This window comes from Falco rusticolus, chromosome 4, assembly GCF_015220075.1.
Source record: "Falco rusticolus isolate bFalRus1 chromosome 4, bFalRus1.pri, whole genome shotgun sequence".
NCBI classification, from domain to species: domain Eukaryota; kingdom Metazoa; phylum Chordata; class Aves; order Falconiformes; family Falconidae; genus Falco; species Falco rusticolus.
Window position 1 is genome coordinate 29162378 of NC_051190.1, and position 23112 is coordinate 29185489.

The 23112-nt window shown below is 42.7% G+C and overlaps 1 protein-coding gene across 2 annotated transcripts in view; it reads right to left on the bottom strand.

The window, feature by feature from the left end:
- The window catches only part of FOXK1 (forkhead box K1), a 56049-nt gene that overhangs the window by 9525 nt on the left and 23412 nt on the right, over positions 1 to 23112 (bottom strand). The window contains exons 2-8 of one of the 2 annotated variants that reach the window (XM_037383347.1): positions 19514 to 19711; positions 8970 to 9126; positions 7552 to 7698; positions 5593 to 5786; positions 4275 to 4441; positions 3285 to 3566; positions 1276 to 1500 (exon numbers count right to left, since the gene is read on the bottom strand). In XM_037383347.1, the coding sequence (XP_037239244.1) occupies positions 1276 to 1500; positions 3285 to 3566; positions 4275 to 4441; positions 5593 to 5786; positions 7552 to 7698; positions 8970 to 9126; positions 19514 to 19711 (1370 nt within the window). Of the gene's footprint in view, positions 1 to 1275; positions 1504 to 3284; positions 3567 to 4274; positions 4442 to 5592; positions 5787 to 7551; positions 7699 to 8969; positions 9127 to 19513; positions 19712 to 23112 lie in introns of both variants that reach the window. The other variant, XM_037383346.1, reaches the window with a different exon arrangement.

Below are 23112 nucleotides of genomic sequence, written 5' to 3' on the forward strand. Positions count from 1 at the left end.
CTGCAGAGTATCAAAGGGACAAAGGAAAAATATTAGGGTAAGGATGAGGGCAGTCGCCAATTACAGTTCAGTGACTTAAGAGAACCTAAACCATGCGGTTGAAGAGAAGTTCACTTCGTACAAATAAGGTCAAGAGACTCAGGCTGTATTTTGTGAACCAGAAAATTCACTACCACTTACAAAAAACCCCTCAGATACAACTGGAATACCTTCCAGTTTGATAAGACTGCTAGAAGAATTGTTGAGATTAGAATATCTTAACATAAAAATGTTAAATAAAAAAAGCTGCCTGATTCTACATTAGACAAACCCTACCACTTGGCAGCAACTTCACCTATCTGATCTATTGAATACCTTAATATCCTAGTTGCATAAAAACGTTATCATTATCATTTTTTCATCGCTGCAATAGCATTCTTACATTTCCAGTGCAAGCCAGGTGATACTGCAAATAGACATGGCAGAATATTCTGTAGAAACATTCCCATCTTCATGAAAACCATCCAAATTCCACCAGTGCCCTTAATTTCAAACACCCCATAAGCACCAGCCTGGGAGGGCAGAGGTGCTTAGCATCTCATTGAAAACGGCTGTAAGAAACCTGTTTTCAGGTGAACAGGTTTTGTTCAGCTAAGGATGATGACTGAGGTGCTGAGCAAACACTAAGAGGAGGCTAGTATGGGGTTTTAAAAATCAGGCTTGACAAATGACTAGAACACATCCTCTATATAAAAAAATCCCACATTCGTTCACCTGATGGAATAGATCTTATTTCTCTCAGGCTCTAAGACCTTAAGATGGGAAAGTATGTTAATTTTCTTAATACTCTATGTATTTCACAAGATCTAAAGAGCACCACTGAAATTTTATTATTTGGCCTGCTGAAAGCAGCAGCTGTTGGTCAGAAGCAAACAAAAAAAATTAAAACAGGCTCTACATGAGAATCACCAACACTTCCAACAAATTACCCTCAAAAGGTAGAGAGTACAAGTAATAATAAATGCATAGAGGATGACAAAGGAAAGACTTTTCAGAAGCAACGCTAGATAGCAAAAGTCTTCCAGCTAGGGAAAGTGAGCAAACAGAAGTGGACAGAACGATATCTACCACTGACATTTACAGCCAGAGGCGAAGAATTGGCATACCTTTGGAATTATGGGACATATGGAATAACTTGATATATATTAAGAAGAGAATAACCCTTACAGCTTTACAACCTAACTGCTAAATGCAGAGAGCAATCAAAAACCAGAAAGCAATGGAAATAGAGCCTACCGTAAGCGCTGCCGGTGATGCTGTTGGTGGGGACAGCATGTTTCCCATTCTGAGTGACTGCCCGCACAGGGAGCTGATGCTGTCCAATGGTCACTGGAGCTGCCTGCTGAAGGATCGTGACTGTCTGTCCTGGAACACCCTGTGCCATCTGACTGGCAACTGTCTGAATAACACGGCTGGCTGTAGGTATTGTGGCAAATGCAATCGTTGGCTTTTCATCCATGCCTACTTAAGAGCAGAAGAGACAATCATTTTCTACCCTGGCTTAGAGGCAGGCTTTATTCTCATTAACGTTTTAGCAGTGACACATACCCCAGGCTTACCAATGTGAAAATACCTCAGTACCACAGAAGGTCAGGGATGACTATTTGCAAACACTAAAATATTCTCTATTGCACATATACTCTATCAATATCAAAAACATTTTTCTTACAGCATAAGCCACACAGCCAAAAAAAAATAATAATAAAGATCATAAACTTGACCCTTTGTCCTAAAAAGGCATCATCTCCCTTACTGGCACATAATAGCTGTGATATGGACAGCAGTCACTGCAAATCTCCTAGCTTACTGTGTAATTACAGGCAAATTGGCCTGACTCAATACCACACAGCAGGAGAAGGCATTAAGATCTTAAACAATGCCTGGAGCCAAAAGTCTGCAACAGCTTGCTGTCAGACCTGCATGTAGGTTGATTTACAAGGAGGTCTTCCCACAGCTGCAAGCTTTTGCTAGCTGTGGAAGCACAGGAACGAACCAGGAGGGATAAAAAAAAAAAAAATAAAAAAGAAGGGCTGAGTTTCTGGATAGAGATAACTGTGTGAGAGCACTCAAACACTTCTCTCACTTCCCAGGACAAGTAAGGGGTCAATTAAGCAGGTATGTAACAGATAGAGGACAGCGCTGGACATGCAGGAAAGGCGGGCAACCACTCTTCTCTTCCAGGGGCTCTGTGGGTCTTAAAGCAGGGAAGGCAGGAAGCACAAACTCATTAGTCATGTAGGAAGAGAAGACTTCTCCCATTTTAACATGAGTAGACAACAAGAACTGAGTTAGATGGGACACACAAGCATTGATCTGAGACCTGTAAGCAAGCTGACGGGAAGCAGAGAAAAGGCAAGGAAAGCAGGGACATTAGGAAGGCGAATGGAGTAACCAGGAAAGACAAAGGGAAAGTAGAGACCAGAAAAGGATATGAGCGGGAATAAGAGAAGGACAAGTAGGGAAAGAACAAGTGACAGCAAGAACTAGTGAAAGAAGGGAGCAGGTGACAGATAGGCAGCTGCAACTGTTAGTGCTTCAGGAACATGTACGGGATCCAGACAGGAATTTCTAGAGAATGCAAGTGAAACTCAAGCAAGATTCCCAACGAACAAAAAATGTTAGTGGTCCTGCTATTGCAGTAGGGGAAGATCTTTGTCAGTTTTTTCTTTCCCTCAGAGAAGAGCTACTGCCCCACTGCCCACATAAAAGCAGAGTGACTAGTCTTGCTGCTGGCACTACACACATCTACCTTGTAGCACTAAGCCCTTCTGAAACGTTGAGCAGACAAGGTGTTGTCTAGATCACAGCAAGAGAACATTTAACTCACTAAATCCCCCCAGGCTGGAATTTCCAGCTTAGGAGAAGAGGCCTTTGTTCTAACTAGTTCTTGAAGATTACTTTAGTGGGGCACTGCCTGCACTTCCAGAAGCACATGCCTTCCTCTAGGAATCCAGGCCTGCAGAAAAGGGCTCAATCATTTATTTACAAGGCCATCCTGAAGCAGAGAGTTTCAGCTTTTCCCAGGCCATCTCTTTTGGCAAGAAAGGAGACAAGGAGCACAGATGTTCTGCTCACTGCTGGAGACATCAAAATGGATGAACTTTCACTTGATTTAAGTTTTACCTGGAGAAATATCTTTTGTTAAAGACTAAGGACTCAGTGAGTGAAACAGTGTTTGACTATCCACCCCCCCTCAAGCCTGCTCAAGACTTATTAGCAGAATAGCAAGGGAGGTGAAAAGCTACCTCGGTGGTCACCAGCTAAGTCCAACACTGCTCCTGCAGCTTCATGAGCTGCTCCTGCTGTGCCCTGATTTGTGAGGATGTATCCATTCGCTGAGTTTGCAGAGGAGGTCACAACTCTGACCATTGTAACAGTGGGAGCTTGCTGAACTACATGAATTGCATGACATGAAGGCTGTTGAGAAGTCACTATTGACGCTGGCATGTATGCGACTGGTTTTGCCACCAGAGTAGATGGTCGGGGAGGAACAGCCATAATCACTGGCTGGGCACTGACTGGAGATCCTAGACAGAAGAGAGAAGCATACATTAACAGGAAAGGCAAAAAGGCCTCCATTCATTTCACCCATGTACTTCTAATCTGCAACACTCAGTCCTTCAGCATTGGCAGGAGTGGTGACAGGGAACAGAGAATAAGACTTCAGAAGTACCATTGTCCATCTTCTCTTTCTTAACTTACAAAACCCTTACTTGCCACCCGAGTACATTTCTGTGAACAAAAGCCACAATAAGCACAAAAAAGGAAGCTTTACTTAATGAGCTTTGTCCCCCAGCCTCACCAGGAACACTCTATACATCAAGCTAGTCACAGCACAGCTAGACAAACAGATACTTAACAGGGCTTCACAAATTACCAAAGCCCTGGCCCCAGCATGACAGAGCTCTGCATAGCCAAGCTGATCTTACCCAGAAGGCTGGCAAGTTAGTGAGAGCGAGCTACAGACTGCCAGGGCTACTCTGTCAGCTCTTTAGAGCTACCTGGTTCAAGGTTAGCTCATGCATTTCTACACATCCTTTATGTCCTGCCCCCTCGTCCAAAGGCTAGTAAGAAAAATAGTCTTAAGTTGCATATGCATCATCAGTCTTTAAACATGAAGTGGAAAGAGACCCAGATCCTCCTGTAACACACTGGCAGAAGCATTCCTGTGGTGTCCCCGGCATGGCACTTGCTGCAACTGAACAGTCACCATCTGTGAAACAAGAGCTACTCACCAGGTGCACTCTGTGAATACCGATACTCTGGAACTGAGGCTAACTTTGACCCAAAGTCGTGATCATGTGGAACGGGTGAGCCCTCCCGTGATAGGCACTCTGGAGTCTGTAGGCCACTAGAGTGAGGGGACAGCAGGCCAGGGTGAGTAGGGGAGGCAGGAGCACTCCTGAAACACCAGAACATAGTGTTGGCAGGTGTAGATGCATTTTGACCACAAGACAGCAGCAGAGACCAAGAGTTATCTCCAGCACAGGACTCTCAAGCAGAAGGACAGACTTTTCTTCCATACTACCCACTACAGTCTTGCTGGGAAGAGTTGAAAGGTACACAGTAACCTCACCAAACACTCTAGCACCAAATACTGTCAGATTATTCCTTGCTGAAGGGAATTAGACCCTTCAGAGCCTGCTTATTTTAACACCCAGTGCTGACAGAGAACCTGTTAAGTGCCTCATGTTCAGATCAGTTTTATAGTTTCAGGCCATTCTCAAAGGATCTTTGACAGTGTTTGAGAGCCACGGGGAGAGAAAGAAAGATGCAGTATAGAATCAAGTGTCTGGCCCTGCATATGCCAAAAGGATGCTCCCCCTTCTCTCTGCTGCCTCCCTCCCCAGCCACCTGGTTGCCATCTCTGGCAGCCACTGAACACATGAGGAATCGAACATTTCTTTAATGAGAAACAAGATAGAGAAGCTATCAGCTGAAAAAGTCTCCCCCTGCTTCCCCCGATTTTAACAGACAGAAAAGGTGTGGGAGGAATGTTACATGAAACTGCTCCAGTTAGTGTTGAATTGCAAGTCTTATTCTCACAGCTACAGGGCTCAGAGAAAGCTGCTGCTACAAAAAGCTCCTCTTTTGCAGGTACACCGCCGACTGGAGTGGCTACACAGAACACCCCCACTGCTTCACTGCTGACAACCATGATCAACCTGATCCTCCCTGCAGGAGAGCATTTTAAATACCACAAGTTATTCCCACTATGATCTAATCCACATCTAAACACAGCTTTCTTGAAATGAGAGACTGGCATCTCAAAACTTATTCCAGTGATAACCGCTTTGGATTTCTTTGAAATGATGCCAGAACAGATACGTTATTTGATGCATTTTGGTAGTTCAGTTCTGGATATTTTTTTTTCCCCTTTTCTTCTGTAAACACTGAAGTCAGAACAATTTTCAGATTATGCCTCAGGACCAGTTAACTATATTACCTCTCAAAACTACAAACAGAAGTAAAGTTTGCTCACTGTACTTCAGGAGAAGGTTTTGTTTTCTTTGTAGTGAGTTTGGCATAGAGATTAGAGGAAACTGAAGTTACCTAGAGGAGAGAGGCCCAAAAGGTGTTCGGAAGCAGGACACTCCTCTTTGCCTTCGTTTTCTAAACGCTTGCTCTACTAGTTTGGCTTCAGAGGCAGGGTCAATTCGCCAAAAGGAGCCCTTTCCAGGCTCCTCCTGGGAGCGTGGGACTTTAATGAAGTAACGGTTCAAGGAGAGGTTGTGCCGAATGGAATTCTGCAGGAAGCAGAGGAATGAGATTATTATTTTGCCATGAGGAAGCCTATAACAAAGACAAATGGGTTTCGCCACACAGCTTGGAAAAATAAAATACACACTGCCAGAATCAGCGATAAAGACATAAACAAGTCACTGAACTTGCATAGCTCCAAAGTCATGGGAGAGCTGCAAAAGAAAACCTGGGGAAGTATGTCAGAGTCTCTACTAACCACGCTGAAAGGTAGGTTCGCTTAGTACTACACCATCACTTAAACACATCTGGAACCAGGTAGTGCAGTGACTTTTCTGTGGAAAGCAAAGACAGCAGAGCTTTTGCTGAGGCAGGGGGAAATCACTAAACCACATCAGAACTCTCTCAAAAGACAGGCTTTATTTTAGGCAAGTGGAAAAAATTGCCTGAGCCTGTGCTAACTGCTTACCTGCCAAACGATCGCCGAGGTGCCCAAACATGCCCTAAAGGACACTGCATCTTGTGGTAATCATAATGCAAGCCAGCCAACATGCAGCTTCAGACAGCTGCCTCTGAGAAGAATCCATTATCTATGTGGCACTAGGCTCGCACTGTACAGCTCTGCAGATGTTGACAAGACTATTTATCCTTTTTATTGCAAAAGCCCACCTCTTACTGGGTACGGTGCTGTCTTTTGGGCTAGGGGAAAGGCTCAGTAAGCCCAGGTGTGCACAAGCTCATTCCTCTTCCACTTTCAAAACACAAGAGCTTTTGTAGCAGCTTTAGACAACTTCTTCACAAGTGAAGCCTTACAATGCCACTGCCAGGGGAGGGGGAAGGCAACTTCACCCTCCACTGAAGTGCGTCTCTTTGAAGCAGGACACAGCAAATGGTTTGCAAAGCACAACTCTGCAGAGCAGGTTAAGGCAGGAAGTGAATTCCACAATTAATTAGAACTGCAGGGAAAAGCCAGGGAGGCAGAAATGTATTTATTCCAACTGTACTCAAAGTGCACCAAGCAGTACTGCTCCTGCCAGTTGAACACAATGAAATCAGCAGCTGCAAGAGTCTTTCCAGCTGCATTAGTGTATTATATTCTAGTAACAACAATTTCAGAGGTGTGATGCCAAGAAAAAGTCTGAAAGCAGGTGGAGCTGAGGTTTCTGGAACTTTGAAAGCAGCCCTCAAGTGAACATTTAAGCTTGATTTAGCATGTATTAACTACATCCAAACCCTCCTATGAAGCTGGTCAGATTTCCTTTAAGACTATAAGGGATATACAGACTCAAAGTTCCCCAAGTTCCCATTCTTAGACTCAAAACTTGAAAACTGTGACTTACGCAATGCAGTTGATACACTGGGAAAACAAAAGATCTCTGATTATTGAAGGTATTATGATTAAGGACTGGGAGCTCTGTTTTAGCCCGGACATCTGCTTGGACAGCTTATGCCAAATGAAGATAAGGTGAATGATTAAGCAAGATTCAGGCAAGTATCTAGGCACGAGAATGACTGATAGCAAGGATGTGGAAGAGAAAAAAACAAACAAAAGTGAAAGACACATGACTACAGCACTAAAAGGGTATCAGAAACCAGAAAGCCCAATAGTAACAACTACATTGCCCTAGAAAGTATTTAAAAATAAAAAACTAATCACCCACAAACAAACTAGTTAGCTTATGTTAAACAAATTGACTCTGGGAATAGTCAAAGCAGCTCTATTCCCAGTGCCCCAAATCTTTAATAAATGCATTTCAAAGCAGATAAGCCCTGTCAAAGTAGTTTAAAAGCTTGTCAGTGTCAAGAACTCACCTGCCAGCCTTTGTCAGCAGTCCTGTAATATGGATAATGCTTGGTAATGTGGGCATAGATCCCACTTAGTGTTAATTGCCTGTCCTGTGCTGAAGATATAGCCTGCACAATTAGCTGAGCATAAGAATAGGGTGGCTTGGACTCATCCTAAGGAAAACAAAAACAAACCCAAACAGAAATTTAGTCGTTAACAAAGAATTCCTACAACTAGCATGTACCAACAACCCAAACTAAAAAAACCACATTGGACTGTAGTTTTCGCAGATGCTAAGAGAGCATCAGGGTCAACTAAGAGCAGCATCACCCTCTTCTCTTTCACTGCTGTTTTATAATGCCACCTCCCAATTTAGCACAAGCATTTGTGTGCTAACAGGGCTTTAGGACTGAGCCACATTTAAGAATCTCCTTCCCTCTCCCCACAAACACACACAAAAAAGCCAACTTTAATCTGATTCCACCCTCCACTGAATTTACCAGCACAAGGAACAGGATGAGGACAAGCAATGGTAAGCAAATAGTTAGAGGGTGTAGGGTACATTCATTGCTTTCAGTGTTCATGAAACTGAAGCCTTCAGTTCTGCCCAGCTACAACTATACTTTGTTAGGAAGGTTTCATGCAAGCATGCTATCAGCTCTCCTCCCAGCAACGAGCCCAATATGAAACTTGATCCTCTCCCTTCCCGTCTCCAGCAGGATTTGTTTCATTCTAGGAACTTTAATTAGGTTGCCAGAGCTCATATTCCCAGCTTTCAATATTACTCCAAGAACAGCCCTTCTTGTCTCAAGGGAGAATTCAAGCTACAAAAAAAGCCACCTAGTATTGTGCTCCTCCACCCAATCCCAAATCAGGTGGTTTTGGATCTAGACCTTTAACTTTGATCTGAAGATCCACTCACAAAATTAAATTTCATCATTACGACTAAGTTATTTCTTAATCTAAATTCCACTTGCTGATTTCCTCATTTAACGCTTACTTGACAGGCTTCATGTTTGTTTTAATGTCAGACTACAGATTTCTCATGGCAAGGATCTGGTTTCTTCCCCTGCCTCCCCTTTCTCCAACTGTGTTTTGCAAAATACCATTACTTAAAAGGAGAAGACGAGAGTCTGGATTTTAATGCACATCATCTTTATAGCTTCTTGATTTATCAAACAAGCAAAAAAGTTCTTGCCTAACCATGTTAGTGAATGACTTGAATACATTTTGGGCAGTTAAGCAAGCAGATTCATTGTCTACCACTAGTAAGTTGCTGGTTTGAAGGCACGGTCTCAAAAACTCTGGAGGATACCATATACAGCACCCTTTTGGCCAGGGTATTCTTAAACCCCTTTTAACTATATCCAGCACTAGCAATAAACTGCCAGGTCTTAATAAGCCTCCCAATGAGCACTGCTGGGTAAGTAATGTTTCTCTGAACCTTTGGGCTGTCCCCGCCAGATGCATCTGCTTGCTGCTCTGATGCTGCTTTTGCAGCATACTCTGCTGCCAGCTGCAGATCCGAGGTAATGTTGTGAACAAAACGATATCCTGAGGATCCAGCACCACGTGGACTGGCCGGGCAAGAGTTGGGAACACTAGAAAGGCAAAAAGGAAATAGTTATTTGTTACTTCATTTATTAACAACACGCAGTTGTCACTCTCCAAGGTACAGTAAAGCTCCCAGGTCAGAGAAGCAGATATGCACTGGACTTACTTTTGCCCCTGTGGCTTATCCAAAGCCCAGACATACTGATAAAAAAAAAAAAAGTCAAAGATAAAACGGGAATTTCTACCAAATTCTGTGCACACACAGCCCCCGCCACACACACTTTCTGCGATCACAAGACAGCAGTCTCAAAGTATGAAACAATTCCCAGAGAGGCCCTTCAAACAACGTACACTGTATCAGGGATGACTACCTAACTGAATAAACAGCTTGCTACTATAAGTTGTGAAAGAACAACACACTACTCTCCTTGTAAGACAGGTAATATTTAACCAACCCCTCTGATAAATACAAGGCTGTGTTCTTTTATAGTATCATAGTTAAAGCACCCAGTCCAGGCATCTGCCACGGAGGTCCCTGTTTAACACAACACCCGAGCTTTAGAAGATCATACCCACACGGCTAGAGACAGGTATTGCCTTCATCCACCAGCACACCAATGCAGCTAACAAAAGGCAGCTGCAATCACTAGTATAAAACACAGAAGACCGCTCACTCCTCAGCTTTGGCTAGTATGGGGAAAAGACACATTTAAAGTCCCAGGGCCACCACACGATGGCATTGCAGGAACAGCAACTGAGCAGGAAAGCCATGCTAAAGGTGATAAAAAGCTACAAACAAATAAAAGGTAGCTATAATTTGCAGCACCACTCAGGCACACAGAAGTGAGTGCTACAAGATGAGAACTAATCAGAAAGGCTTGTCTAGGGATCACACATCCTTGATTTACAGGGCTGGAAGGATGGAAAGAGAGGGATGAGACTGTCTTTCTCTGTTCTGTGCTGTCGGGCACTGAAGGGTGCAATGCCAGAGCAGCATGATGCACAACCAAATCCCAGAATTACATGTGCCTTTTACGTAAGAAGAAAGAAACAGCAAACAGGAAAGCAAAACAATACACAGAAGATTTACATAGCAAAACAAGCAGTTCAAATGGTACGAAAAGATGCAAATTGAAGCCTACAGCTGGGAACTGGAATTCAGTGAAACTGGCAAAATCAATCCTCTTACCAGTCAAATGCCCAATAACAGTGCTAACCCTGACAGAAATAAATGCAGTAACTCATACTCAAAGCGCTGTGCTAAACGCTGCCATGAAAACATACAGAACACTGTCTCTTCCTCAAAAAGGTGACTGTCTAAATAGCTTCCCACACACATGTACAAGTGCAGACGGAGAGGAAACAGTGAGACAACCGTTGTTTGCTCAATGGGCAATACCTTCGGTGCATAAGCAATCTGACAGTGTAAGGAATGACCGCTTCCTACCACAGTCCAGCCTGTAAACTGAGAAGTGCTGCTTCTCTTCGTGGCATCTTTGCAAATGGCTGCAGTGCTGAGCTCAGCATAAGAGACTGGTTTCTCTGAAAAGTGAGTTACAGGATGGGAGGATTGGAAGAGAAGGAAAAGGCAACAGCAATACCCAGCATATCCTTGCAATAGGAAATCCAAGCTCACCCATCTCCCATAATAGTACCCACCTAAAGCACTCCATAGCACCTGGTAACCCTTTCAGCGCTCACTGATAGTCCTTTGCATTAACGGGTGATGTCAATGCTGTTCAGAAGGGCAGCAGGAGATGAAGCTTTCAGGAGGTGCAAGGTATATATATGTATGGGCTCATCAACATTGTATCTCTTTATGCCAGATATAAAGGCATTTCTTACCTAGCCTTTCAAAAAGCAGAGACCTGTCCGTGCAGGAAAATGAATCAAAGTTTGCTATTCCATGCTTTGGAAGCGGATAAAGCTAAACCACAGAAGACACCCTTGATGTCTTAGTATTCACATTGGGAGCTGGTGTGAGTTTAATTATTCCACTGTCATTTTTCAATAGCTTCTTCACATACACACTTCTTATGTGTAGATAATTACAAATGAAAGCAATTTTCATATATGAAAATGACAAACCAAAACCACAGCAATTCTTTTATCATCTTTGTGTTTGGCACCCAAGCAATTATTGTAACATAAGGACTAGGAATGGAACAGGATGAAATTGTTTTCTGATTTCGTCCTTTACCTGCAGAAATACACAAACAGCAAACCACAGAGACAGTAGCCAAAACTCAGGCTAGATACGGAAGAAAGAAGAGTTCTCCAGTAAATCCATGCCCTGCACAGAGCTGTATTTCTTCGCTTTTAATAAATAAATAAATAAAACTAGTATGGTTTCAAAGATTGTTCCATGCAGTTCAAATACAATTGATTTGTTTCTTCAAGATCAGCAGAGCAAGTAGTCTAGTTTTTGCTGTTCATATTTTAGATTCTGAAACTGATGATGTGTTTTAAGTATGATCTTTTGCCTTTTTTAAAAAAATGAAATAACAAAGGTAGAAATCCTTAGCCTGCAGGGCTGTGATTCTCTTGAGTGCTAACAAAGCCCCTCCAACCTAAAGTGTTGTTAATTTTTAGAAGAGCCAGCTTCTCTCAGCAGACAGTCACTGAAGAACATGATAGTCTCCTAAAGAAGCAGCTGTCCCTTGGGACAGCTACAGCAGTAGCTAAAGATTTGAAAGAGGTATTATTCTTTTACCAGAATGGAACACTTCTGTCCAGGTAGCCCTGCTTCCTTCCAGCCTGGATCAATGATCAAGTCAAGAGACATGGGAACAGAACAAACAACATGAACTTTTAGCCACTTCATGCAAAGAGACAGGGTAACACATGCTGCTAAGTGTTCAAGCTCTCAGGCAATCGTCACAGAGCTCTTCAGAGGGAAGGGAGAAAGCTGACTACTGGAAAAAACAAAGAGACACAATCTGTCATCCCCCCCAATATGGGACAGAAGGAGTAAAGAAACACTCTACTAAAAATACCCCTCCCAGGGTTAAGTTAAAATTAAACATTAGTGCATTCAAAAGAAAACAAGCAAACACAATGCAGTGACATCAATTTCCTGGAGTTCCTGGAATTCTCCTTGCCACCCAGAGCAGGGGATGCTTGCATGCACTCACACCCCCTTTAAAAATATTACAGAACAAAAAGACTTCTCCCTTACAAACACCAATTTGTGCTATACAAATAAATCCATGGTAGGGGCAGTGGTTATGATTTGTCGGATATTAATATTACATCAATTCTTGGCAATAACTTGATCCATTTTGATACTATAACCTTTTACTGAGAAAAGCATAGCGAAGTTTGCAATCCCACCCAGCTCTCAGACATCCTAACTTACTGCTGTGATCCACGCTTACTGTCCACGCAGGCAACCTTAGGTTACAAGCAATCCAAGCTAAATTGGGTTAAGCTTTCTGTTGCAGAAGAGAGAGCATTTTGGAGAGGAAGCAAATGTTTTATACCATTAAAAGTCACACACAGCACATAAGCAAGCCAGCTGCAGTTACCCCCAGTCTTAATCCTGTGGCACCACGGTTAGTGCCCCAAGTCCCAGAGATCTTTGTTACTCACTACAGATTCAGCATCTCAACTTGAAACACTGACTGCAGGCAGCCATCGAGCCACAGTTCCCCAAATACCATGCTGAGACTCAGCTCTAGAATCGGACTACAACCATGTGCTGAATCACATCAGTCATCTGCAGCATGTTTTCCACTTAATGGTTAACCCCTCTTTGGCTGGAAGGCCAGAAAGATGAAGGTTGAACACTGTGTCTGCAATCCATTCACCCACGTAAGGGGCAGAACACTTTTTAAACACAGGACTTAATTTCTGGCTATTGAGAACGCAACAAGTCTCTGTAGCAGCATGATCCACTTTCAACTCCTGCCAACAAGAATACAGCCTCTTAAGTTCACAGTGCTTGCTAGCAACAATAAAGTCTTTAAACACCAGATACTGGAGAATATGTACAACTTACTGCATTTCTGCTGGAATGTCCAAAATCAATTTGCTTTAATTAAAGAATCAGAGTGCAAAACCCACTGTGTGTGCATGGTATGTCCACACCCAGGACGCAGTGTGTTGCTTAAGTCTTGTGATTTAAAAAAAAAAAAAAAAAAAAAAAAAGGGGGGGGGGGGAGGGGATACACCAGATCCAGAGAAGCTACTGACAGGAATAACTAGGATGATCAGAGATAGGGGATGAATTCCATACAGGCAACAAATAGTGAGGTGCAAGGTGACAGAGCCTATAAAAACAAAACCAAGAGGTGGTGTTCAGCTCCTGGTCTCTTACAATAGAAAAGATAGTGAACACAAAATGAAACTAAACAGCACATCCAAAACAAGAGAAAGTGCTTCTATGTTTGTAGTTACACTGTGGAACAACACAGGGCTGATGCTAGAAGTCAATGTGAATGCAAAAGGCCTTCATACAAGTTCTTGGGGAAAGGAGGAAGACAGGGAATCCATTAGGGGCTTTATTAGACAGATGGTCAGGAAGTCCCTGCTCCAAGGCAGTCCCTGCTCCAAGAAAATGGTGAAGACAGACTACATGTAAGTTAGCATTACTCTGCATTTGCTGTGTTCTATTACCCCAAACACACCCATCTTAAGCAGAATACTGCGCTAGAGGGATCTTGTTACCTGAGTACACAGAGAGATTCTTAGGTAAAAATCTCCAGACTCTCAATACTAGCCACATTTTACAGACTGGGGGGAAAAAGAAATTAAAAAAATGAAGCAACAAGTGGTTAAATGATGTATTTATGGTCACATTACAAGTCTACGAACAAGCTGGGAACAGAAACACTCCCAGACTCCAGTGCCAATTTCCCCAGAAGGAGAGGCAGCATGAGAATGCAGGGAAGTTGCTCTATTACTTAATTTCATTCTTCTCTGCAAGAAAGGTATCCACACGGATCAAGCTATAGAGGTTTAATTTAAGCCAGGTACATTGATAAAGCACCTATCCTCTCTATGACAAAGAGAGAGGATTACCTGGGATCCCACGTAAAATTGCTCACCTGACTTGGAACCTGCATTGTTAAAGAGGAAAAAACTCATCTCCAACTTTGTGGTTTAGGATATGGTATGCACATAAGCAGTGCCTTTGAAAAATGCCAAAATGCACATTTGTAAAGCAGGTACAAAAGACATAGCAGTGATAAGAGTTATAGCCTTGGCAACACTGCCAGTATAGAGATTCCTGTCCGGATAGGCAAATTTTCTAAGCCCCTGTTGAGTTCAAAGGGAGAACCCCCATTTCTTAAAATCTTCCCCAGTCTCCTCCTCAAATGCAAATCAAAGGTGTGTTGCTTCACACACCAGGACTATTGTTAGAGAAATACCACAAACCCCAGACTACCCCTATATTCCATTTCATGAGTCTGCAAAAAGGGGCACCAAAAGATACAGGTACGCTTTTTACGTGCAATAAGCAAGAATCAGGTCAAAGTACAGCACTTTGGCTTGTGAAACAAGCATTTCCATGACACACCAATCAGCAATCGTGGGTGAGAATCCTCTGCTGCTCTCTCCCTCCCTGGCCCAGTCCCAAAATCGTAACTCAAAGAAAAGGCAAGTTCTTGCATGTTGCATGTTTCAGAAACAATCACAAGTGGTGCGACTGCCAAACCAAGCTGGATTTTGATGTGAAAGGAGAAATCTGAGAGCTGCCCTGCCTGCTTAACACTGAAGAAAAACAAAGCTGTCGAACAAGCCACAGTGAGGGAAAGTTAGCTATCTGCAAAAGCTGAAATTCTTATTACTTGTCTGTGCTCCAGTGGTTTGGTTCCCCTCTTCAAAAGGAAGTGAGCTCACTCTGACCATGGATTCAGTGAACATTTTATACTGATTGGGGAAGAGGAAGTGCTCGTGTAGCTGGTGACATCTGCAACTTTTCTTCTAGCACATGGCTTGGCACATCTCCTCTAGCACATGGTCCACTGTCTGAAATATATATGCGTAGGAACTCCCAAGCCCAGTACAGATGTATATAGATTGTTGCTTTTCTTACCTAATGTATATGCATCACACTAGTTGGCTTGTGGTTTGGAGACAAGGGTGATTAAAAATAATCACCGGTCTGCCCAATTGTGGGAGTTACCCGAGCTGTATATGCTACAGGAAGTAATGGATAACTGAGACAATGCAAAAGAGCCTGCAAAAAACCTGCCTTGGAGCTCTTCACCTGCTTTTCAGTTAAATGGCTAATAGTGCTATAGAAAGAAGGAAAGCCTGAATGAAACAGAGCAGGCAGCATTTATGCATCCTGTTCCAGCAAGTGAATGCATCCACTGAAGTCAGGGTTCATTCAGCTTCCCACTACATACCTTCAGAGGACACGTGCAAGTCCAGATTAAATCCCAAGTGTTCTGAAACAGTTTTGTACAGCTGTCCTAGAGCCTATTACAAAGTACTCCCTTTTTCCAAGCCAAGTCTGAATCAAAGCATAGCCAGTATTTGCACATTACTATAACACGGCTCACACAAACACACACTTCTGTTACGCTTTATGGAATAAAAGCCCAATACATAATTTATCTTCTACTTACTCTTGGAAAGTAGTAATTACACTATATATATATATAAAAATCAAACAATGAATTTAAATGGCCTGTTAAAGGCCACAAAACAAGTTGATGGCTAAGCCAAAGTAACTGCAGTTACCTCTGAGTAATCCACTATCAGAGCATGCAACATGTTACGGAACTAATTTTGCCTACTGAAAATAAGGAAAAAAAAAAAAAAAAAAAAAAAAGAAGGTTTCAAGAGTATAGCTTATGAAACCATGGCAATTAAGCTCACACCTTCTGGTTTACTAATCAAGCTTATAAAACAAAAGATGCAGAAGGACACCAGCTGATCTTTCATTATTCACACCATTAATTCCATTGTAAACTAGATTATCGACCCTTTTAGTAACAGCCAAACATGAGCAGGCACATTAAGTACTAACAATTAAAACAAAAATTTGGGTCCAATATACCAGTTTCACTATCAGCACAGAACCTCACCAGACACTTTTCAATCAGTGGTTCTCACAGGGTGCTAAGGGCTCTTCCTCCTACAAGTCTAAGAATTTTATTTTATTTTTTTACTGATAAAGAATGTGTATGTAAGCTAACTATGCATGCCCTTCCAGTGAAAAAACAGACAAGTACAAGACAAAGTGTTCATGCCCACAGTCATTCTGGTACAAAGATAAGCCAGACGTAGCAGCTGTAAAATATGAATAACGATACTGACCATAGTACAGCATCTAGTATTTCTTCATTGTAGGCTTTTTTTTAATATTTATCAGTGAGAACATAATTGCTGTTTAGAATAGGGAAGCATGTACAGAGAAATAATTTAATTTTCATAAATACTAAAAAAACCCCACCCTTGAGGGGCAGTGCTGGACGGGCAATGCTGTTTGGAAAACTGAGTTAAGCTACTACTACAGGGTCATTAACACCGACTGGAAGATAATAAAGAGAAAACTAAACACTAAATCTAAACTCCAACTCAGCATGACTTTGATACCAGGAACAGGCTCCTACATCACACCTTGTCTCTGCAGACCTGTTTACAATTCAAGTGCAAACCACTCTGGGGACTAGATTGCACCACATATATGGAGTCACATTCATGTAGATACTACAGATTTATAGCAAAACTAGGCAAAGTTACGTGTCTATAGTATAGGTGAGGAACTTCATCTCACCAGTGTCACCCAAAGCGGATCCTCCAAATGCAAGCTGCAGAACCTTAAAGCCAGGTACCAGAAGACCGTCCCTTAACTTCTGAAATTGTGAATCCATTGTATCTCCCAACAGGTGGGGCTGAACTTAACCAAACTACACATGGTTTTCACTCAGCTTTTCAATGCCTTGAATTATACAGGCTGCTTATACCAATTTCTTACAACCACAGTGGCCTTTTCCTTTTTGGAACATTCAAGTCTACTTTTTTTTTTTTTTAAGGAATTTTGAACTCAAAGCAGGAAGAAATATGCCATGCCTGTGTGTAAGCCTCACAGCATGCTGCCAACCAACATTTTCCCTTAAAGCTGTACAACAGCATTCAAAACACGTCTGCAAGTGGCCCCTCTTGGAGATAAAACACCTAGCTAAGAAAACCGTGGACACATTTCTCCCTAGGAGTAAGCAGGAATCTTGCTTTGCAAAGCTGCTGAGGGTGGCAGGTTTGGTTGTGTTTAACTAAAGCTCATTCCCTCTCTAGGCAGTGCACTTTGCAGAGGGAAAATAAACAGGCTGGAAAAAACCCAGAAGCTTACAGGGGGGGAACCTGCAGGGAAGCAAGCTGCAATGTAAACAGGCAGGCAGAGCAGGGCCTGGGGTCAGGAGGGCAGGGCTGGATCTGACGGTGGGAGTGCTGGTACAGCCTCTGCCCCGCACCGGGGTGGAGGCAGGAAAAGGGGGCCAGGAGCCACTTTCCAAAAAGGAAATTTCAGGCTGCCCAGGATTTCCAAACTGCAATAATTTTCCATGGGCCAATCAGGGAGGAGCGAGGCAAAAGCACCAAATTAGGAAAGTAAATACTAGAAGGGGGAGAGGGAGGAGGAGGAGAGCCCAGCTCATGCAACCACCTCCCAAAGCCAGAGATGGGAGAGGAGTGCGTGTCCCACACCGAGCCCCAGCCCCAGCCAGCTTCCCCACACCTGCCCTTGGGAAGGGGGAGAGGACACTGCCAGCCTCACCCACCACGGTGAAGCCACCAGGATAGCAGAGAGCTGCCCTGAGAGCCAGATGGCCAGAATGCGTCGCTACATGCTCCCCAAAGAGCATTCCCTTTCTTGGGCAGGAACCCCCAAATCACTTCCCAAAGCCTGGCCCACAGGGTATGAGAGCTGCGAGACCCTGCTGGATGAGAGGGGAAGGCTGAAGGGGCTGAGCAGGGATGTTTACAAACGTGTCCGCCCCTCCTCTGTGTAAGAGGAACTCGGAAATGAAAGGGGTTTGGCAAGTGAAACCTCAGATGTCTTTTGAGGTTTTCTGAAGACTTGGCTGGATTAGCTTCTGCTCAAGACAAACAGATGCAATCATTAATCATCCTTAGTAAACACTCCGTTAGGGGCTGAGCACAATTCAACACTACTATTTCCACTTTCTCCTTATGCAAAAGAAACATTCTCGGGGAGTCAAATATCAGTTGCAGGCATATGCCAGAGTCAGAAGATACAGCCTCTGTTAGTAACACAAACCACACTGTGCTGCTTTGCGCAAGATGACTGAATGGAAACTAACTACCATATGTTGGCAAAGAAACCATCCCCCTCCCCTCCCAGCAACAAGCTTCATCTAAAAAGAGAAGGTTAAATATAAACTAAAAGCAGTGCCTGAACAGAGGACTAAAACCACAGCTACCTCCATCCCCCTCTTTCTAGAATATCTGCACTGTACATCTGTGCAGCTCTGCAAGACCTGCGGAAAAACCCAAACAAGCAAGCCCTCCAGATCTATACAAAACCAAACTGGCTTTATTGTGACACTGAAGTTCTTCTCAGTCATGTAAATGTGAATACTACTCACTGTATTAGTGCTAACTGTCAGAAGATGTTTATTATACTCTTTTACAAATGTGCAGACAAGAAAACAAACAAAAGGCTATTACTATTACCAGGTATGCTTTTGCTATTCTGAAGTCTGCACATTTTAAAACTCTTAACACATCATCATATATCACGAGTCTACCTTACTTTATAGAATTTATTATACTTCAAGTAACAGCTTTAATGTTGAAAGAGATTACACTGCAATCCATAACATCAGCTCATTGCTGAAAAAAGAAAGAAAGAAAATATTCCAGACAGTAACTTGATGTTCAGGTTATTTCTATTGCACATTCATGAATCAGGTAATTTAAAAAACAGGATACTCGCACAGATGTGCATTCAGATTGCTACAGTCCCTTAGCACACCGCCAGCATCCTACCCCCATTTCCTTCTATTCCCAGGAAACCACGTACCAATGGCCAGCCACCCTTGTCCCAACTTCAGATAATACCGGCACCACCCAGCAACAACAAAGTATTATTGAGACAAAAATAAAACAGGCGGTCTCAACATAGAAAGTATTTGCCTGCTTTCTTTTCTCTATGTATATAGGTAGCTCGATACACTTCTAATTCCACTGCCAAAGACGGACTAGTAACTCTATAGCATGAGACTAACAATTTCCCCCAAACCCTTCAAGCTCTTAAACAAAACCCTTGTGCCCTACTTCCAGCTACCAAAACACAGTTTTTAGGGGTCTTCCGTCATTTTTGAACATCAGATATTTAACTAGTTATTTTTAATGGGGCATTTCATGCACAAGTATACCAAACAAAACAGAGCTGACAGACTTATGTCAGAGAACACAGATGGAGTTTCCAGAAAGCACTCTGGATAGTCAACATCTTACCTGATAGTGCCTGTAGGGGATGGGAGGGGACTGACCACACTCCGGAGATCCGGCTCCGGGATGTGGATCTTCAGAGGCGATATTTGAGGGTAAAGTGGCCGAAGGGGAGGCGATGAGGCTTCCTCTTTTGCTTCCTCTTTATGGTATAAAGATGTGAACTGGATCTTTATAACTGTGCTAGGGAATCTGAAAGTACATCTGTAAAGGGGAGAAAGGGAAATGTTAGTTTCACACATGATACCAAGCAAAGTGTTTTTGTATGCAACTGGTGAACCATTAATTCATTCACAGCACAGAAGTCCACCATTCTCGATAGCATCTTTCTGTCCAGCGACCTGGGCAGAACTACTGATCATTCATACATCTCTGTAAATGTATCGTAGTGTATCATGTATCACCTAGAGATTAGATGCAAGCTGAAGGTTTGGGTAAGTTAAGTGTTTCCCCAATGCCATGTATTCAATCAATGACTAAGCCAGATGCAGAACTATAACGACAAACTCTCAGGTTCCTGCTGATGACTAGGATTTCTAGGATTTACCTTTTATTAGCTCTTTGCACCCAAGTCAGGAAGATAGAAGTTACTAGAAAGTATCAAACCACAAGCAACATGGAGCAAAAGAGCCATAAAGTCCAGAGAGAGTAACAAACTGCCTCCAGGTAAGACTGCACAACACTGCTTAAGGACTGGCCTCTACATATTGTATAACTAATACCCATTTATATCTCCACAAGTGAGGCTAAAGGACCATCTAGCAGGGTTCAGATTAAAAGACATTAATTTGGAAGTGCCTCCCTTTAGACAACATGGTTTATAGCAAGCAGGGTTAGACCAGGGCCCCTGCAACCCTACAGGGCCCAATTTTCTCTCTATATAACACTTCTTTCCCATCGTTATTTAAGAAAAAAAAAAAAATAAAATCACACATCTACAACTGTAGCCTTCAGGAGATGTTGGGAAATTCAAAAGGAAATAAGCACTGACATTTTCCATATTTGAACAGAAAGCTTTCTAATTTATAGTGTCTACAATAGGCACAGGGCTGCAAGAGCGAGTGTTCTGCAATTCTTCTTATTGCACTTTAATTAGACAATCATGTGCAATCAATACAAGCTTTCCAGGGATCATTTCACTGATACTAAGGTTAAAGCAGCAGGAAATAAAAACCAGGTTTCACCGTGGGAAAGGCCAACAGAGCACAGTAATTGTACTGGCTCCCAGCATCTTGCCTATAGAAGAAAATGGAGGGACTCAGGCAGTGTTGTTCTCGCACTGTAAGTGCTGGTGTAGGCTGAATGTAATTCTTTTAGTCAGTGCATTACTGAATCCTGCCAGGTAACAGAACACAGCAGCATGCAAGTAAATCTGTATTTGTGACCACCTTATCTTAATGCTGCCCTCGACAGAAATGCAGAGAAGCATTCTATTACAGTTCTAAAAACATTCTCTTGCTCGTGGTTCTTCCGCACAAGCTAGTTCTGCTTTAAGGTAATGTTCAGAAACCTGCCGTGAGAAGTGCAAAATTATCATTCAGGCATGGGAAGCTCATTCCCATCTCCCACCTCATCTCTCAAATAAGCTGGCTCAGTGTTCAGCAGCTTGGGCTCACAATGACTCTGCTATGTGCAGCAGGAGTTTGCATTGCATTTAATTCACTTCAGAGGTCCTGCCACCTGCACTCATTAATGCATTAAATAAGAACATCATTGCTGGCAATGCAACCTAATTGTGTTTATCTAACCCTTCTAAACATGGTTCCCTGCAGACTCAATACAAACGCACAATTCAAAACAGCGGTGTCTGTGCCTTGCAATGTCTGCCAGCAGCAGGCACACAGCTTACTGAGATGAACCTGAAACAAGGTGTTGAACCACTACTCTGGATTTTAAGCTTTCATATTGCTACATGGATTTGCTTATAGAAAAAAGCATTTGCGATGAGCATCACAGGGACTAAGGCTCAGTATCAGTATGAGCAAAGTATCATTTTTCAAGCCCTTACTGGGGAAAAGCTGAGCTTTCTTTCACAGAGCAAGGGAATTCTCTGCTGTAACACCAGGTGCTCAGCATTTTTCAACATCTGAGTCAAGGACAAATCAGTCCTTGTTTAACAGTGTTCAGTGCAATCCCAACCTGCTGCTGCTCTCAACAGGCCTGACTGCACAGAACACTACAGCAGGTTTGCAGCACTGTTGAGGCCAGATCCCCCCTACAGCTTCATACCAGTAAGGGGCTCTATCCCACTGCCACTTGAGTCTTCCTTTTCAGAAGGGCCCAGTGATGCAAGATTCACATTTCCTACATGTTACTGCTTCCAGGTGATGGTGCAACTAATGATGCTGTAACAATGTTAGGTAAGAAGGTGATATACCTACAATCCAAAACACTGTGAGGCAGTCCCATCAGCCTGAGTATGGTCTATCTTAACAAAATCTGTTACTTTAACAAAATCATGAGTCAACCTGAAAAATGAAGCCTAAACTAATCCAGTAAAAACGGGCTGAAAAGGCTCGTTTTAACACTGCTTTTCCTTGAGAGCCTCCCCAAAGCTATCTGATTCAGCCATGTGAATTACCTGCAATCTTACACTGGATTGAGGGAAGAGAAACAGAGAAGCCAGGCTGACTACAGGAGCAAACAATTTGTTGGCTGCTGTGATTTTGTTTTGAGAAAGACAGGCTTCCCAATCTACTGAAGCAGAACCCAGGACATACAACTAGATTTCACTGATTATGTTGATTAGCACATACACGGTCAATTTGGAAGAAACTAGTCCCAGACAAATCACTGTGGATATGTGCAAGGGTGCTCACAGCTCGAGAAGGATTCTGCTTCCAGTATTGACACTACCTGCAAAGCCAAGGTGGGGGTAGTTTATCTGAATTTATGCTTTCACTGCTGTAAAAACCTGGGACCCAAGAAATGGAAATGCAATGCAAAAGAGATTGTAAATTCCTGCAGAACTCCTCCCTTCCCTCAGGGGTGAGAAGATGCCTGAGATTAATGTTATTGCTCCAGTCTCTATCACAACCATCACAGTAATGCAAACAGTGACAACAGCACGGCCCAAGACACTACATACATGCATTAATACTGGGGAACTGTGTCAATGAGAAATCAGAAAAGCATGCTTTCTGAATCATCTTGTGACAGGAAGCTCACTTTTCATTACACTGAACCTGAATGCAGTTTTAATGAGCTTTTCTAATTGTTCCTTAACTAACCTCTTTCTGACTAGAAGAGGATAAACTCAAGTTATATCAGGTAGTTCTATTTAGGAGTAAGGCACATTAGCACAAGATTTAAGCCTACGAGAATTACACTTCTACAGAAGATAAGCAGGACAAGACAGACAGTCCAAGCAGAACTGAGCATACATTCCTTAAGATTACTGTATAATTTCAGGTTAAACTGAGTTATACTATTTGATGCATGTTGCATGATTCCTATCAAAGATGCATAGCAACTACTACTACTGCTTAACATCTCCATCATGAGAAAAAGATCAATCTGGAAGCACAGATTAGACTCAATATAAAAAGCATAATGAAGTTAACTGGTATTTCCCAGGGTGCCCAAGAAGCAACTCTTTTTAAGCA